The 17,365-nt window shown below is 38.2% G+C and overlaps 1 protein-coding gene across 4 annotated transcripts in view; it reads left to right on the top strand.

The window, feature by feature from the left end:
- TTC28 (tetratricopeptide repeat domain 28) overlaps positions 1-17,365 on the top strand; it is a 623,568-nt gene that overhangs the window by 437,968 nt on the left and 168,235 nt on the right. For all 4 annotated transcript variants that reach the window (XM_077874163.1, XM_077874162.1, XM_077874165.1 and 1 more), the window contains one exon: positions 4,932-5,439. In XM_077874163.1, the coding sequence (XP_077730289.1) occupies positions 4,932-5,439 (508 nt within the window). The remainder of the gene's footprint in view (positions 1-4,931; positions 5,440-17,365) is intronic.

Raw genomic sequence — 17,365 nt, 5'->3', positions numbered from 1 at the left:
TCCTTTTAAAAAACTATCCACAATTAGTCAGCCAGCAGTTATATTGGATATACTCTGCATGTACAGTTAATCCCCCCACAAAATATACCCTTATGAAAAATACATACAATGGAGGAGGAGAGGGAGACATGCTAGATATGAAGGAAAACATGGTTAAGTCTTTAAAATAATCTTTAATGGTAGTGTTATCAATGTGGTTATAATTTGAGTAGTTTAAACTTTCTCTATTTTATATCTCAAACTAGAAGTCCTTAAAGGTGGTTTGCAAGTTATGAGCAAATTTCTTTCTTTAGTCTCATGAAGGCTAACTTGTCAGATGCACTTCTTCTGTAAATATTCAGGTCACAGAGCAAAGGGTGTTGACTCCTGTGTGCTAAGTCTGCAGCTGGATATCATGCTTTGGCAAGAACCAGAGTAATTTATATCTTGTAAAAAGAGAGAAAAAGTATTGTCTTATCCCAACCAGATAGTTTGTTAGCATAACTGTTTGTGTGCATTTTAGTATTCAAATACAGATGTTCCAAAATGTTTCCACTGTGGGAAGCAGCTGCTGCTATTCTAGCACAAAAATCTCAAAGAGATTAATATACAAAGGCAGCAGTGAACCTTAGTGGCAAATGTAGCATCTGCCTGAGGTGGGGCCTGTGATTCCCCGTAGATAGTGGGTCTTCAGATTCTCATTAACAGCCTGAAACCATGTTTTAGATCTAAGCTTATTCTACAGGAACAGGAACAAAGACAAGTGATTAATTTGTAATTCACTTAGCTGATAAATATCATCACATGTTATTTGCCCAAGGGCTGTAAAACACTGGACTTCATTTCCTGTGGCAACTGATAGGAATATAGTTGGTTGTAATGACTGATGTGTTCAGTTGCCATACCAGCTTCTGCTAGGTAACAGAGCTTAACCCAGCCAGCTTGCAGTCATAAAACATCCATCCACACCTTAGTGATGCATTCACTGAGAACTTTATGGTTTATGCAGGACACTCATATGTACTGCTTCATCTGATCCCATCTTAGCTCTTGGAAGTATCTACACTGTTGATACCAGTACAATTTACATATGAAGGAAACACGGGTGAAGAAGCGAGGTGACTTATCAGGGTTATACAGCCAAAGCTTCTGACTCTAAATCCTGCCCCATTCTTATATTACATCTCTAAAGTAGAGCTGCCTCTCTAATTTCAGAGACTATTATGTGTGCCTCATAAATTATATTGTCTAGAGATGCTGGTTTCTAGGACACCTGCCATGAAGAGTTGCAGCATGACAGCACTGTCTGGTAGCCAGAGGGTACCAGGGAAGAGCTAGTATGGTAGTCCTTTCCTCTTTTTCCCATACCCTAGAGGAGAAATGCCCCAATACTGCCTTTCCTTATGTTCAGAGAACTTCAGCAATTGAGCTCCTGTGTCTCCCTGGCATTTAGAGAAATGAAGAGCCGAAGCAGAAGATCCCATGGCTGTCATTTGGAGTTGCCATAAACTAGAAGTTCCTAAGAACAGTAATGCTTGGGGTGCTGTGCCTGCCCCAGTCCTTATAAGTTCATCCCCTGCAGTGTTCAAAGGCTCATCGCCTCCAGTGCCTCCAGATCTACGATTTGGAATTATCTAGTGAATTATTTATGGTTTATACATTTGACAGAGGCTCATGGCTGAGTTCTGAAAACACTCAAATCCTGGTGCACTGCTGCAACCTAGAAATGTCTGTCTGGAAAACAAGGCTCAGAGAAGTTAAGTGTCTTAAAGGCCCCAGAGCTAGTAAAGGGCAGTGCAATTTTTTTTAAAGATTTTATTTATTTATTCATGATAGACACACACACACACACACACACACACACAGAGAGAGAGAAAGAAAGAGAGAGAGAGAGAAAAGCAGGCTCCATGCTGGAAGCCCGACGCAGAACTCGATCCCGGGACTCCAGGATCACGCCCTGGACCAAAGGCAGGGGCTAAACTGCTGAGCCACCCAGGGAACCCAGGGCAGTGCAATTTTGAATCAAGTTTATCTGATTCTAAGTTACAATAGCTCCATAGTGAACGATCTTTGTGTGACAAAGATTTGTGGGTGGAGTTTGTGGACTTTATTGCTACTTAGCCAGACTTGGATGGAGAACCTGAGAGTGTAAGGTGGGAGGGCCAGTTACAGAAGTAGAGGAAAGAGGCTAAGTCCCTGGGCTTGTGCAAAGGAGGAAAAGGAGATTGTTGGGTGGGGGAGGGGAATCATGAGCAGTAGAAAAGTTCATGTACAATGTGCTGACGTGTAGTTCTAACCTCTGGTCCCAAAAAGGCTCCTGAAGTGGGAGCCTGAGACCAGTACTTGTCCAAGGGGCATGCTCTTTGATGACATCATTGCTGCTTCTGCCAGAATCATACTGCTACAGCATTGTGGCTTTTATGGATGCATTTCTGCTCTTCTCTATTCAGAAAAAAACAAAAAGTAAACAAACAAAAAGTAAATTTCTAAATACTTATGTCCTATTTTTGTAAATCTTTTTGTTTAAATATCTTTGAAATGATAAAAGCAACTTAAGGGACATCTGGGTGGCTCAGTCAGTTAAGTGTCTGACTCTTGGTCTCGGCTTAAGTCTTGATCTCAGTGTTGTGAGTTCAAGTCCCACACTGGGCTGGGCATGGAGCTGACTTAAAAAAAAAAAAAAAGGCAGGGGACCTGGGTGGCTCTATTAGTTAAGCATCTGCCTTCAGCTCAGGCCACCATCTTGGGGTCCTAGGATCCAACCCTGCATTGGGCTCCCTGCTCAGTGGGGAGTCTACTTCTCCCTCTCCCTCTGTCCCTACCCCTACTTATGTGTACTCTCTCACTTTCTCTCTCAAATAAATAAATAAAATCTTTTTTTTAATGGCAACTTAAAATGATATAGAACCCTTTGCAAATACACAAGTTGCAAACATCATAAAGATGGTCAGTGTTTCTGTTATTTTGATCAAGAACTGCTATTTTGCAGGCAAAGAAATAGGGTAGTAAATCACTCATGTCTATAAAATATTAATAAAAGTGTTCTGAAGTGCACAGTAGAACACATCTCATAAAAGAAATGCCCTTACTTGAAGTGGGACAGTCTTATCTCATTGTTATTCCCTAGCCTGGAGGCCCTTGTGAAAATCACTTGCCTACCTGTGATAGAGCGAACTCTTTGTTCTGCCAGGATCACATGCTTATGTTGGGAAGAGGGATCATCATGAAGAAAGGAGAATACATGGCTTGAGCTGTAGGCACAGTATGAAAGAAGGAAAGGGTTGGTGAGTCTCCAACTTGTAGAATCAAAGATGGGTGGGGCATGTGTTAAATAGGTGAGAAGGATTGAGGAACGCACCTGTTTTTGTTTGTTTTTAAGATTTTGTTTATTTATTCATAAGAGACACACAGAGGCAGAGACACAGGCAGAGGGAGAAGCAGGCTCCGTGTGAGCCTCCTGATGTGGGACTTGATCCCAGGACCCTGGGATCTCGACTTGAGCCAAAGGCAGACGCTCAACCACTGAGCCACCCAGGCGTCTCAAAGAAGACACTTGTGAAGAGCACCTGCTGTTGTATTGGAAGTGTTGAATCGCTAAATTCTACACCTGAAACTAATATTATACTATATGTTAACTAACTGGAATTTGAATACAAACTTAATTATTAGTAATTAAACAAAACAGAACACAAAGAGAGATTAGAAAAAGCCCAGCGTAACTTCCCCTTTATGTCTCTGCAAGGGAGTTAGAAACTAGACTAGAATCTAAGAGTAATTGCACTTGTGGAAGATTCAGAGGCATATAATTCCTCTGTTATTTGTGTTATTTTTGTTGCCCCTATTTGGCTCACTCTACCGACATACAATCCTTTTCATTAAAACTTTTAAGACAAAAAGAGCTCAAGTCCTTTTCTTTACACAAGAACTGTATGTGTGGCAAGCATTGTGAGGGGACTAGGAAGATAGCTTCTTTCTGCACAGAGGCCAGGGTCGGAAGAGCCTCTAGGGAAGAGGAGTAAAGCTGGAAGAGCCAAGGGCACCTAAGTGACTCAATCAGTTAAGTGTTTACCTTTTGCTTAGGTCATGATCCCTGTGTCCTGGGATCCAGGCCCAGGTCCAGCTTCCTGCTCAGAGGGGAGCCTGCTTCTTCCTTTGCCCCTCCCCCACTTGCACATGCACACTCTCTAAGTAAATAAAATCTTAAAAAAAAAAAAAAAAAAAAACCCTAGAAGAGCCAATGTGGGCCTGAAAACAGGTGGTGAGGCCCAGTGGGACTGCCCCATTCAGAGGTATAGGTTGGAACCACCCATTGTTTTTCCCTGGGGTTCATCCAAATCTAAACCCTCCACAATAATCAGCAACCGATGAAGTCACATTGAGGGAACGCAGAAAAGAAAACAGAACCCTCCAGTCACAAAATTGACCCAGTCAACCTAAGTCACAAAATTATCAATCATCATTCTAAGTATCTCCCTTACCATTAATCTATCCATTTGCTTTGGGAGAAAACACAACTAGAGAAAGGCCCAGGAGTGCAAAAACTCAAGTATGGATTTCTCATGAATTTCCTATGCTGTAGTATATGTTGTAATTAATTCTGATTTTCTTCAATGTTTTCTTCTACTACAGAGGTTAATGGCTATTAATAGAGATATAGCATAATACTAGAAATGTCAATTAGTCTTTAAAACAAAGGTTATATAGAACACAGCCTGTTTCTGTGAGATTAGGCATTGAAAGTTACTGATTAAACTACCATTGTCTTTTATTAGGAACTTGCTGTTTGGATGGCCTCTTTTTCAGTCTGCACAGGTCTGTGGACCACTGATAGAAATACCATTAGGAGCAGGGTTGGATGGTTACAGGCAAACCCTGAACATTTTATCTGCTAAAACAAGCCAAAGGCATTTTCTGATATGCTTTCATTTCTCTGCCTTATCCTTTCTCTCCAGGCAGCTTCATCAGCCCTGAGCAGTCTGGGCCACGTATACACAGCCATTGGAGACTACCCCAATGCACTGGCCAGTCACAAACAGTGTGTTCTTCTTGCCAAGCAATCCAAAGATGAGCTTTCTGAGGCACGAGAACTCGGCAACATGGGAGCTGTGTATATTGCCATGGGTGACTTTGAGAATGCTGTGCAGTGCCATGAGCAGCATCTGAAGATAGCCAAGGATCTGGGGAACAAGCGAGAAGAGGCCCGGGCCTACAGCAACCTGGGCAGTGCCTATCACTACAGGAGGAACTTTGACAAGGCCATGTCTTACCACAACTATGTGCTGGAGCTGGCACAGGAATTAATGGAGAAGGCAATTGAAATGCGGGCCTATGCTGGCCTGGGCCATGCTGCCAGGTGTATGCAGGATTTGGAGCGGGCTAAACAGTACCATGAGCAGCAGCTGGGCATTGCTGAGGATCTCAAGGACCGGGCTGCAGAGGGGCGAGCATCCTCAAATCTGGGTAAGGACAGGATTGCTTGCAAGATTCAGAGTCAATGCCGTGGGCTGGAAGTAGACAAGGTAGCCCACTATCTTTTACAGGAATCTGTGTGTTTGTATTCTAAAGAATCTCCACATTGTGTGTGTGTGTTATATATTTCCTTAGATATATTTCCTTGAAGCCTTCCTGCTCTAAATCACATGATCCTTCCTGCCATCACAGTGCTGCAAGGATTAGAATTTTGAAATACTGGAAAAACAGAACACCCCACCCTTATAATCTGTTTAAAGAGAAGAGCAACCAGATTTATATAATTAGAGAGAAAGGGAATGAAATGAGGATATAAAAGCTATGTTTGGTTTAAATGAAAGAGAAGCTGCTAGGAAGTCATCAATGGAAGGGAATTTGAGAAGAATTTTGTTTAAAGGGATTTCTTGGTGACTTGAATGCCACAGGAAGTGTATTTTTTCCTCAAAAGTACGCATATTCACAAATGACACTGCTAGTTTTAGTATAAATGAGAAATAATGTTTTGAAAGATCTATTTAAATAAGATAGATTTGCAGTCACTGTTTGGTGGTACTTGGTTACAATTAAGACATAAATTTTGGGGAATTTGTATGTAATGGAAGAGACAGTAAGTATTGGTCACTGGCTACTTTTTAGAAGATATTGTTATCATTACTCTTCTCAAACAGATGTGGCTACACAATGAATGGAAGGAACAGATGTGTTTGGAAGTATAAATGGAACTCATCCCTGAGGCCCCATTGTTTGTTCTGTGTCCACAAAGACACAGGACAGGGAGAGGACAAAGGGAAGGTGACCTCATTGGTATTTGTGTATGCTTATTGGATATTAGTAGCAGCAGAATGTAAAACTCCGCTCCCTTTTCTTATGTGACCTACAAAACTGAGGCACCTCTCTCTCCATTTATATAATTTTAGCACTGCTCCTCCCTCCCTTCTACCCTCTGCTTATCGTAACCAGATGTTTCATGAATATAGTTGCTAGGAAAAGTCTGGCAAATCCCTGGAGATAACTCTGAAGATGGTATTGAGATCAGAATGACAGTCTAGAGAGTCTGATAAGAATCATAGACATAAGCTCTTGGCATTATATATTCATTCAATAAATTATAAGTATTTATTGAATCATTACTGTGTGCTAAATCCTAGAATGGTTGCCTTAAGGGATAGAGATTTAAGAAAAAAATCTTTGCCCTCAAAAAGCTTATAATTTAATTGTGGGAAAATAAGACTTAATACATAGGACAACAGTGGCCTCCCTACAAGTCATATTAGTGATGTGGCATTGCCATGAAACTCCAAGAAGGGAGACCCTGAGGGATGAGAAGAGCCTAGAAAGCTTCTCAGAGGAGGTTAGACTCATTTGAACCTTGAAGAATAGGTGAGATTTGGCCAGGAATGAGATGGCATTGATGAAAAAGGATATGTGAAAGAATGGGTTGGCATATCTGAGGGATGGTGGCATGAGTACCCTTCAGGACTGTGCTAAAAGATGGTAGATTAATATGAAAACTAAGCAAGAGATATGCTAGCAGAACTCCTGGAGGTTTTGAAATGTAGGAGTAAAAAGGTAGATTGTATATTTAAGGAAGTCAAGTCAAACAGTGGCACATAGGATAGATTGGAGGGCTTGGAATCTGGGGTTCAGAAGGCTGTTGCATATTGGACCATTCAGATTTTATCATCTTGTATCAGTTTTGATAAGGTATATTTTCCAGACTTTGCTCATTTCATCTAAATATTGGATTTAGTAGCATAAAGTTGTTTATAGAACTTTCTTATTTTCCTTTTAATGCTTGTAGGATATCTAGTGACCTCTTTCAGTTTTGTTATTACCTGCAAACCACCCCATCCTCCTTTTCTGGATCATTCTACAAAGAGATTTATCGATTTTCTTGATCTTTTTAAAGACCAGTTTTTGCTTTTGTTAATTTTTTAATTGCTTGTTGCATTTTTATTTCACTTATTTCTAGTCTCATTTTTATCATTTTCTTCTTGCTGCTTACTTTGGGTTCTCTTACTAGCTTCTCAAAGTCAAACCTCAGGCCATTGATTTTAGACCTTTCTTTTTTCTAATATATGCATTATTTTAAATTTAAGATATAAAATTATGCATATAGTAGAAAAATATTTTTATATATTATATTTTATATTTTAAAAATATATTTTATAATTTTTAATAATTTTAATATAAAATATGTTTTATATTTTTAAAAGTATATTTTTAAAATATGATTTTATTTTATATTTTTTAAAATATATTTTTATATTTTGTATTTTTAAAAATATAAAAATATATTTTTATTTTCTTATATATGCATTAAAATGATGCATATATTAAAAAATATAAAATTATGCATATATTAGAAAAATATAAAGTGATGCATATATTAGAAAATAAAAATATAAAAATAATGCATATATTAGAAATAATGCAAATATTTTAAAAATGCATATATTAGAAAAATATAAAATTTTCTCCAAACACTGCTTTGCCCATTTCCAGTCATTTTTGGTGTATTTTGTTTTTACCCTCACTGAGTTTAAAAATATTTTCTAAGATCATTGTGATTTCTCTTTAACTCCTAAAAGGGTTATTTAATTTTAAACATTTTGAATTTTCCTAGATACATTATTGTTATCAAATTCTATTTAATTTCATTGTGGTCAGAGATTTTATTTATTTATTTATTTATTTATTTTTTTTTTTTTAAGATTTTATTTATTTATTCATAGAGACACAGCTAGAGAGAGAGAGGCAGAGACACAGGCAGAGGGAGAAGCAGGCTCCATGCAGGGAGCCTGATGTGGGACTCGATCCCGGTTCTCCAGGATCACACCCTGGGCTGCAGGCAGCGCTAAACCGCTGCGCCACTGGGGCTGCCCTGGTCAGAGAACATACTTTGTAGAATTTCATTCGGTGTAATGTCTTACAGATATCAGGTCAAGGTAGTTAATGGTGCTGAATGTTCAGATCATCTTTGTTTTGATTTTTTTGTCCATATGTTTTGTCACTTGCTAAGAAGGAGGTTGTTAAATCTCCAACTATTATTGTGGACTTCTCTGTTACTCTTTATCTCTGTGAAACATGGCTTCATGGACTTTGAAACTGTCATTGGGTACATGCTCATTTATGATTGTTTTTGTCTTCCTGACAGATTGGCCCTTTTATCATTATGAAATGTTTCTTTTTTGTCATTGGTCAGACCTTTTTGTCTTGAGGTCTACTTTATCTGATACTCTTACCTTCTTATACTTACTGTTGGTGTGGTCCTTTGTTTTTCCATCTCTTTACTTTTTATTTCTCTAAGTCATTAAATTTAGTTTGTTAACTGCAGATAACCTCTAGTTTGGTTTTGCTTTTTTATTGATTTTGACAATTATGGCCTTTTAATTAGAAAATTTCATCCATTTAACATTTATTGTAATGGCTGGTGGTGTTGTATCTAGGTTTGTCATTTTATTCCTGGATTTCTCTTTGTTGCTTTATATTTTATTTTCTATTCTTCCTTTCTTGCTATCTGTGGATTAATTTAATCATATAGGCTTTATTTTAACTTGTCTACTTGCTTTTTAGCTTTGCCTCTTTGCATTATATTTTAGTAGTTGCTCTAGGATTGCATTGTATTATCCTTAAATTTTCTCAATCTACTTTGAGCTAATATTTTACCATTTCCTTTCAAATGTAAGTCCCTTACAAGTTTATAGGTCCATTTATTCCTTATTCCCTGTACTTTATGCTATCTATTTTCTTTTTAAACTTCACAATACAATGTGGGTTTTTTGTTGTTGTTGTTTTATACAGTTATATTAAAGAATTAAGAGGAAAAATGTTTTCTGTTTACCTACTTCTTTATCAGGATCTGAGGTTCCTTCTCATATCATTTACCTTCAGCCTAAAGAACGTCATGTAGCAGTTCTTGTAGGGCAGGTCTGCTGGTGATGAATTCTTCCCATTTTTATTTACTTTAAAACATCTTTATTTATCTTCACTCTTGAAGAATATTTTTGGTGGATACAGAATTCTAGGTTGATGGATTTTTAAAAAAGGTTTAAAATAGCCTTTCCAGTGTTTTTTGGTCCCTATTATTTTGATGATAAGTCAGTAGAATTGAAAATATGTGAGGCATGTGCTAATTCTTTCTTTGTTGCTTTCATGATTTCCTCTAACTTTGATTTTCAGCAGTTTAAAATGTGGCTTTCTTTGTATTTTTCCTTACTCTGGTACTTTGAGCTCTTGAATCTGCAGGTGTATATCTTTCACCAAACTTAAAGAATTTATACCTATTAATTTTTCAAATATTTTTTCTTGCCCATTCCCTCTTTCATCTATTTATGAGACTCTGCATTATTTTAGATCTTTCAAGATTGTCCTATATATCACTGAGGCTCTGTTCACATTTTAAATCTTTTTTCTCTGTATTCTTCAGATTTGAACATTTCTGTTTAAGTTCACTAACTCTTCTGTCATCTCCAATCTGCTTTTAACCTATCTAGTGATGCCAAGTTTGGGATTCCTCAAGGCTACTCTCACTTTGGATGTCAACTATGAGCAAGGATCACCCAGACCACCTTCAGATTCAATAATTCATTTGAAGGACTCACAGAATTCACTCAAAGCTGTTACACCCATGGTTATGGTTTATTACAATGAGAGGATATAGATTAAAGTTAGCTAAGGCAAGAGGCACATGACAGAAGAGTTCTAAGCATGAAACTTTCAGTTAGTTGTCTTCTCTCAGTGGGGTCAGAGACAGTGCCTGTGCTTCTAAGCAACAGTATCAGCAATGTGCACAGACCATTATCACCCAGAGAGGCTCGCTTGAGCCTTGGTGTCCAAAATTTTTACTGGACCTTGGTAACATAAATATGGTTGACTACAAAGATGAGTGACCTTGGTCTCTATCTCCCCAAAGATTGAGCTAAAAGCCCCCAGTCTAAATCACATTGTTAGCATCGATAATTTGGCATGGCTAACACACTCAGGTAAACAAAGACACTGTTAGGGCAGGGCATTCTGAGGGCTCCAAGATTGCTTCCCAGAGCTGAGAGTGAAGTCCAGACCTCCCTTTGGGCAAGTTTATTCGTTACTGCATAAGTGAATTTTTTTATCAGACATATATTGTACTTTTAGTTTTAGAATTTCCACTTAATTCTTTTAATGAACATTTTAGTTTTTCTGCTAAAATTTATGTTATTCACTACATGTATTTTTCCTTTGCATAACTGAGTCTGTTTATTACAAAAGCTTTTAAAACCTTGTTTCCTATTTCTGTGTGGGTCGTCTCAGAGTCAGATCCTATTTTTTTTTATTTTTTTATTTTTTTCCTATTTTTTTTTAATCCAGTGTAGTTAAGATATAGTGTTGTATTAGCTTCAGGTATACAATATAGTGATTCAACAATTCTATACATTACTCAGTGCTTAAATATACTCTTAATTCCCTTCACCTATTTCACCCATTCCCCCCACCCACCTCCTCTTTGGTAACCATCAGCTTGTTCTCTGTAGTTAAGAGTCCATTTCAGAGGTAGACCCTGTTGATTTCCTATTGTTGATGTTGTTGTTTTGTAGCAGCTTGATTGAGATATATTCACATACCATGCAGTTTACTTATTTAAAGTATATAATTCTATGGCTTTTGATACAGTCACAGAATTGTGCAATTGCCTTTTATTTTGAATATCAGTCACATTTTATAATGTTTCTTTGTGTATTCGATAATATGGAATTAATCCAATATTGTGAATGTTACTTTATGAAGACTCTGGATTGTGATATATTTCTCCTAACAATATTTTGTTATCATTGTTTCTTTACCAGTTAACTTGGCTTAATTCAAATTCCAAATTCAGTCATCTTTGTGGTAGGTGGCAGCTAAAATCTCTGTTCAGATCTTTTAGCTTTAACTGGGCTGCTTAGATTCAGCCTTGCATGTGCATATTTCAGGTATTAGAGATTTGCGTAGAATTTATACTTAGAATTAAAGGTTCCCCACAGTGGCTCACTCTGGGATTTTTCCTCTGGTTCTTCAAGCAAGTAATACTGTATTTCTACATGTGTTGTAACCCTACCACATGGCACTAATTGGGGCTTGCTTTCTGGCCCCCCACCAAAAAAATGCCCTCTGGCATTTCAAAAATAGGAAACTTAACCAATGCCATTCCTTCTTCAAAGGGTCAACTCTAGCCTCCTTGCTTTTGGTTGCACTGTATCTTTTTGTAAATTCCTCCCCCTGCATCTTTCGTGGCCACCATTCCTTCCAGATTACAGTTGTTTTCTGTAAGAGAGCTGGTCTGAAATGAGCTGCTTCTCCATTACTGGAAGTGGACTCCTATTCATTTTTAATCCATTGAAGTTTGACTCACACCTTTGTCTCCTGAAAAGGATCAACAGTGATGGCTCATGGCTGAATTGAGAGATCTTTTGACACTTCTAAATTTTCCTAACCATATGCAGCAATTGTATGCTCAACTCACTTTTCCTTGAAATTTCCTCCTCTTCTAGTCTCTGTGAGGCACTGCTATCCTGTTCTTTTCTTTCATTGCCCCTTCTTGGTTGCCCAGTCTCGTGCATTAGCCTACTAATGGGTTGTTTTAGTACCAGGCCCTCCCTCCCATGTGAGTTCCCTCCCACATGTCAGTATGACACTGATCCTCCCAAAGCTGCTCTGCAGGTAGCAGTTGCTGCATATTGCCCACATCATTATGGCCAGAGTCCTCACCTTGAAATGGAGTGTGTCATGATTTCCATTATTTAATTCCACTGCTCCTCTGTCCATACTGTTTACTTTCCCTAAAACTAGATTTTTCCATCTTCTTTAAATTCACCACATTGGGTATGATTTCTTGCTTCACTATATTTCCTCAAGTTATCTCTTCCACTTAGAGCATTTGATTCCTATCTTGCTTGTGTAAAGTTACTCATCTTTTTGGATCATTCTAAATACTGTTCACTACTTAAAGACTCTATTGATAATAAACTTTTCTCTTGTCTGAGCCCTAAGAACACTTTTAATATTTTTCTATTCTAGTTATATTCAATCATAAGTTTTGATTATTTGTATACTTGTATAGTTATCCTTACTGGATTAGAACTCTTTGGAAGTATGAACAACATTCTATCCATAATCTCTGTATCACTGAGTGTAACCCCTTACCACATAGTGGTTATGCAGTAAGTGCTTATATTGTTAGATTGAATGAGTGAAAGCTTATCCCAAGATGTTATGCCCCGATGATTGGAGGAATAATGGTGCCTTTGGAAAGAAACATGAAAGCTGAGAGGCAAAACTAGTTTGGGGAAGTGTTTGATGTTTGGTTTTGTACATGTCCAATATGTATGTCTCTTACTGAATGTAACATGGGCAAATAGTACTGGAAACAGGTATCAAGAGGGCATCATCTCATGACATCTGTAAGATAAGGGAGAAAGCCTGCCAGTGAGGCTGAGTCAGAAACACAGAGGGTAGAGGGGGTTCAGGTAGAGGTCAGGGAGAAGAGAGCTTCAGGATGTGGAGGGCATATCACTTATATCACAGAAGCCAAGGGGAATGAGATTTGAGTCACTAAGAAGGTTTTTTGGCAGTAGAAGCTCTCTGTGCACATCTGAGGGGAAAGCAGATAAAACTTGTGGAGATAGAGAGGAGAAGGTAAAGATGACATGAAATCTGCCCTTCGTGTTCAGCATGTACTGATATTTATTACCACCTTTATTTGTTTTAAAATAAAACAAGTAGAAATGACTTAGACTCTTCAGATTTCTTATGAACAACAAAGAATAGCCTAGCTGTTTCCTAAGCGTGTGTCTTGTGAAAATAATGTTAATGTATATTTTAACTTAGAAAATGTCCATCTTTTCTTTTATGCTGAAAACAATTACAGTTGCATGACATTATATCTGTAGACTGGTTTTTTGGTAGCCTTTTTTTATGGTTCTAATTTAGGCAGTTTGGAGTCAAATCTCAGACTATAGAGGAGGTCACTGGAACAAAGCCCCAGTTAAAGTCCTTAGTGATCATCTCAAGTCTTCTCATTCACTGGGGACTAGGCACACTTGTCTCTTACTGTGGGATGAAATGCAGTCAGAAGAATGAGAAGGGAACAGTAGGATGGCTAGTTTCAGTTTTTCTTCCCTCTCTCCTTCCCTCCCTTCCCACTTTCCTTCCAGATGAAGATGACCTCTTAGTTTGTCACTATGCCCCTGGAGTATCTATAAAGGCGAACACATTTCAGAAGACACTTCCCACATACAACAGTGCTAGGGCTGGCTTTGTTTCTAGTACTGGGTCAAATGTGAGAGATAGAAAGCCCTTCCCACCAAATTCTGGGATCAAATATCTAATAATCCATCTATGGAAACTAATTGAAATTTTAAAAATAACCATCCCTTTTTTAGTCAAAAAGAAATATCTAGAAAGTAGTTTATTTGAGAAAGAAAGGGAAATGGGACTAGTGTTCATTAATTCATTTGTTCATTTAATTGTTCATTCTTTTGTTCAACAAGCATTTATTGAACATTAGTTATGTGACAGGCACACTAGTTAGTGCCTGCCTTAAATGAATAAAACCAATGTAGTTCCTGCCCCTATGGAGCTTATGGTTTTTCATTTCACAAGTATATATTGAGACCTGCTCTATGCCACATTTATATTCACTTTCATATTTAATGCTCTCCACAAGCCTATGAGGTCAGGAGTATTAATTAATTTTACATATGAGAAAATCACAGCCCAGGTAGGTTAAAAAATTTGATCCATTTCATCTCAAGAGATCCATAGCATAAAAGACTCATTAAGATCTCATAAAATAGTGCTTGGCTTCTTTTTTTACCATGTTTTCAAACCATCCTGGGAGTCATGTGTTGGAATAAGTTTGGTAGCAATTCTGGTGGGTATGCATCATTCTTTTTATTTGCAGTGTGGCAAATGATAATTACCAGAAATGGTGATTTTCAGCTGCTCTAATTCTGATATTTAAGAAATATTACCTAATTAACTTTTATAAAAATTATATCTAAAAATTAAATTTTAGCAGTCTGAATCAGAAAGTTGTGCATTCCCAAGGAAAGATGGAACAACATTTCATATTGTCTCTATAATATATACACATATCGTACATTAATTACTTATTATTTTGGAATACATTTTATGAATTAAATCATGAACATATGTAAAACTTGTATGCTAAAAAATCTTAAAGCAAATTTCTTTTGTCAGAGAAATAATATCTGGTAATATGGCAATCACTCTATTTCATCTGTTTTCACATTTCAATTTTTATATGTTGGAGAAAGATGGAGAGAAACCTAGCTTCATAGGTAAAATATTGATAATAATTGTAGTTAGTAATTAATTTACACCAATTAAGTATTTTTCTTTGGAAATCCATAGTGTGATTTATGGGGCTGTATTCAAAATAACTGTTCAAGATGTGAAAGGGTCTATGAGATACCACTTTGAAGTTCTTGGTGTAGCAGTGTGATTCCACCATATTTATGTTTTACGGTACTTGTTTGTCTTTCTAACAGCCTTGTGAAGTAAACTATTATTATTCCTTTCCACTGGGGAGAATCCAGAGATTAATGAATGCTTGTGACTCACCCAGATTATAGAGTAATAGGCAGAGTTGAGGCTAGACTTCAGGTCTCTGATTTCCATGTCCACAGTTCTTTCTGTGAAGGAATATTCCCAGTAGAAGGGTGGACTCCAGTGGAAACCATGCTAGGATTACCCAGCCTAGGTTCAAGACCATGCTGCTTCCTCTTCTGCACATCTTCCTGCCTTAATACATAGGAAGATGGAAAAGAAGAAGCACTACTAGAAGGGTCATAGGTCACCTTGCTAGTGCTCAGGGACAAAAATAGCAAGTGTTCCTAGAGAAGTATAGGCACCTTCAGGATGGAAGAGCCCCTTCTTTTTTTCCCAAAGAAGCTGGTGTTAATTGGCTACTTGCACTGAGCTAGACACTTTGTAAACATTACTTCATTCTCACTACAAAGCTGTGTAGTAGGCATAGAAAGAAAGATGCTGGCTCAAATTCAATTTATATGCAGCAGTGGCAAGTTCCAACCTTCAGTCTGTATGCTGTCTTCTAATACAGCCCACAGGCCCCCTCTGGGACCTACATATTTACTGAACAGTTAGTTCTTCTGCTTGAGAAGTGTAGATGAGACTACACAGATTGTTGGAGTCTAATAATGTCTGTGATATGGGAAGCCAAAGCACACACCTCTGCTTTCCATTTAAAGCAGTTCCTATTAAGGGTCATAAAAAGGGGAAATATAAGTATAAAAAAAATGCGACCCAGAGCTGGAAATAGGTATTTCTAGACATCTAAAAGAAAGTAACAGAATGTGCTTTCCCTGTTTGAAAGGAAAAATGAGAAATGGAGGGCATCAACCAAAACAGGAGTTTTTCTGATCAAGCAGCAGAGGCTTCCCTGAAAATGATTCAGACCCTCATTAAGGTTGTGACACGCACATCCTGTGCTGTGCCCCACACCTATCAGTGCCTAATAAATATTAATAATATTTACTGTCTACTTTAGGTCAAGATTTGTCACCCTGCTTGTCTAGACATTGCTATTTAAAAGGAGCTGTGATTTGCTTACAGATACAGTGCATCTGTAAACATGTGAGCTGAGGCAGACGGGGCGGTAAATCTTGGTCAGAGCTGCACTTTGGACTGTGGCAGGAGAGGCTGCAAAACTGTTGTTGGAATAATGAAGTGGATGCTTGCTGCCAGATCCCAGAGTTCTGTCTCCAGCAGTCAGAGTCTAGCAGTAAATTAGCTTATGTTTCAGCTTGGCAGTTGGCACTTGGTTCATTTGTAGATGCTAATTGTAATCTGATGTTATCAGCAGCAGGTAATTGAAATGGGCTTGATGAATTACTTAATTTCTTTTAATAGCTGAGTCTTCAAGAACTGAATAAAGAAGATAAGGTGATCGGGAGGAAAATACAACAGCTCTATCTTTCTAATTAGTGCTTGGAGCTTTTTTCTTCTTTACACAAATGATTATGAACATGTGAGGCTGAATAGGTTTATGAGTCAAAAGCCCCCATGGGGGCATTTCCCATTAGGCAGCCCAGTCCTGAGCATTGATAACACTTCTGTTAGGACTTCAGAAAGGAACACTTGAGGGGATAACTTTGAAGAACATTGATTTCTGAACACAGTTTTGTGTTCCCAGACTTAGGTGGGCACTGCCTGCCAGGAGTGCTGTCACTTTGGCATACATCCTCCCTTCGGCCCCTGGCCCCTCTTCTGTGGCTGTGTTCTGTGAACAGTGCTGCCTGGCACCACACAGTGAGCAGGGGAGCCTTGCAATGATGTTAGGCATTGGCTCCTGTCACCCACACCTGGCACTGACACCTCCCACACCTGCCTGTCTTTAAGTCTGTCCATCTGTAGCAGCTCCTTTGTATCCTTTGGCTTTGCCAGCAGTGTTGGGTGCAGATGTGACCCTGGGTCCTGCCATCTGTGCTGGACACTGCATACTGGACCTATGTTATGTGACTGCGATGAGCTTTGGGGGTCTTTCTTCCAGAATCATTTGGCTCTGCTTTTAGTCACACATTGGTTTCTTAAGGAATCCATCTGTTTTGGGGTGACCTTGGAGGAATTTACTTTTGACCAATTTTTTTTTGAAAATTAAAATGACAGCAGAAAATGTAGAGCATTAGAATCCATTAGAATAGAGCCTCTTCAACATTTGGAGATGATATAGCAAGTGATTATTCAGATCACCTGTGTGGTTCTCTTGCATAATGAGTTCTGTTTTAAAACAGCTTTTTGTTGGAAGACTCCAGGTCTCTAAGCTACCAATAGGATTGTAGCAGTGAGTGCCTTTGCTGGTAAATGCATTGCAGGGATCCTAGTAATGCTCTACTTCTTGATCTGCATGGTAATTACGTGG

This window comes from Canis aureus, chromosome 27 (assembly GCF_053574225.1).
Source record: "Canis aureus isolate CA01 chromosome 27, VMU_Caureus_v.1.0, whole genome shotgun sequence".
Lineage (NCBI taxonomy): Eukaryota > Metazoa > Chordata > Mammalia > Carnivora > Canidae > Canis > Canis aureus.
The sequence above is the reverse complement of the archived record's forward strand: the minus strand, read 5'-3'. Positions and strand labels throughout refer to the sequence as shown.